This window comes from Haliaeetus albicilla, chromosome 2, assembly GCF_947461875.1.
Source record: "Haliaeetus albicilla chromosome 2, bHalAlb1.1, whole genome shotgun sequence".
Taxonomy (NCBI): Eukaryota; Metazoa; Chordata; class Aves; order Accipitriformes; family Accipitridae; genus Haliaeetus; species Haliaeetus albicilla.
In genome coordinates this window covers 25,292,594-25,294,269 of record NC_091484.1, presented here as the reverse complement: position 1 = coordinate 25,294,269, position 1,676 = coordinate 25,292,594, and the positions used below count along the sequence as shown (strand labels likewise).

At 41.0% G+C, this 1,676-nt stretch overlaps 1 protein-coding gene across 1 annotated transcript in view; it reads right to left on the bottom strand.

Moving 5' to 3' along the window:
* Nucleotides 1-1,175: 1,175 nt before the first annotated feature.
* KIF15 (kinesin family member 15) overlaps nucleotides 1,176-1,676 on the bottom strand; it is a 39,987-nt gene continuing 39,486 nt past the window's right edge. Inside the window, exon 35 of the mRNA XM_069810995.1 lies at nucleotides 1,176-1,666. Coding sequence (XP_069667096.1) covers nucleotides 1,583-1,666 — 84 coding nt within the window. The 3' untranslated portion in view covers nucleotides 1,176-1,582. The remainder of the gene's footprint in view (nucleotides 1,667-1,676) is intronic.

The window sequence follows — 1,676 nt, the reverse complement described above, 5'->3', positions numbered from 1 at the left end:
CCCCGTCGCAGCACCGCGCCTGCGCAGAGGCGGGCGGGAAGGGAAGGAGGGAGCCGCCGCGCAGCTGCGTTGCCGAAGGAGGGGGAGCGGGAGAAAAATGCTCGTGCGCGGTGTTCATTTATATACAAAGGCTTTATTTTCTTCTTTAAAAAAAGGACAGAGGATGAGAGCGGCGTAAGTCACAGACAGCGGGGCTCGCCGCTCCCCAGCCGGGCCGCACGGCGGGAGTGCGGAACGAGTCACACAGGGCAGGCGGGTGCTGTGAGGAGCGCCGGGACACCGAGAACGGGGCAGGGACAAAGCCCACGGGAGGCAACGGCTGTGCGGTCCCAGACCAAGCTCCGGAGTGCTAGTAATCATAGGGGAGTTACGTCTGAGCTTTATTACTTGTCTACAGGAAAAAAAACCCTCCACAGGTTAAGGTCAGGTTTTTACTTCTATAGCGGAAACAAAGCTGCAGGATTAGGCAACTTTAAAATTCACAGATAAGCATAATAAGATGGGTAAGATTCTTCTGAAGAACCTCAGCAGGTATCCTGCCCTTTGCTTGATGCACATCTCCCTCTTTGCTCCCTTCTACCTCAAAGCTTGTGGGCAAAAGCAGTACAAAAGTAGTACTGTACAAAGTAGCCAAAAATAGAATGGTAGGATTACTGACAGTAAAAAAAAAAAGCGCTAGACACACAAGTGTTTGATACTGGTATATAAATCAATGTTTTGCGTTTCACTAAAAAAGTTTTAGTTACTTCCAATAAATCTTGAGTGCAATTAAATGAACTTATGCTATAGTCCTAAAATGTTCTGCATATTTTCAGATCTTGCCTCTTACAATTTCTAGCTTTCATTTGATAAGAAAATTGTTGAAAAATACTTAGAATTTCTTACAGTGCTAATATAGAAGTCTGCTGTAAATTTATACTGGAGAAAAAAAAGGTTTAAAAAAGCATTTTAATTTAAAATAGAGAAAGAAAAGAATACAACGCCAAAAGATATGTATAGCACTATTTACAAGTCTATTACTAAATTCACATTTGTGCTGTACTGAACAAACTTCAATATGAAAATTGTTTTTAAGCAACCCAGTAAGAACACCCTATGTTTAGCTAAAAAAAAAAACCAAAACCAAAAAACCAACAAAAAAAAGCAAACCCAAACCAGTCCGGTGCCCCCCCCCCCCCCCCCCCCCAAAAAAAAATTGTGCTTTTAAAAATTTGGGTCTGGTGGAAAACATAGTATTTCAGAAGAGGTAGGAACCTCAATAAAAGTACAAAAGGAAACAAAAATCCAGGTGTGGTCCCACTGAGAAAGCTTTTCCTTGGCAAGGTATGAAGGTTTCAAGGAAGTATCTTCCAGCACCTATACAAAATCAGTTTTTGAAAAATTATAGGAAGGTGTTAATATGTCATTGAAAGCTGCCCACATAGCTGGAATAAAATTTTTCACTAAAAGTTATTACCAGCAAAAAATCCAGGAACTAAAATACTTGATTATTCCAGGACCACAGCAAAAGTCAAGTTTGACAACTGGCTTTTGCTTATTCTGTACACTTTAAAAATAGGGCTCTGCAGTTTTATTTGTGTCATTATAGCTGATCGCGATGTCTACACATGTCAGATCTTTTTGATTCCTTCAAAAAAGCATTTTCAACTCGTAGTTTTTCAGTCTCCTGTAAAACA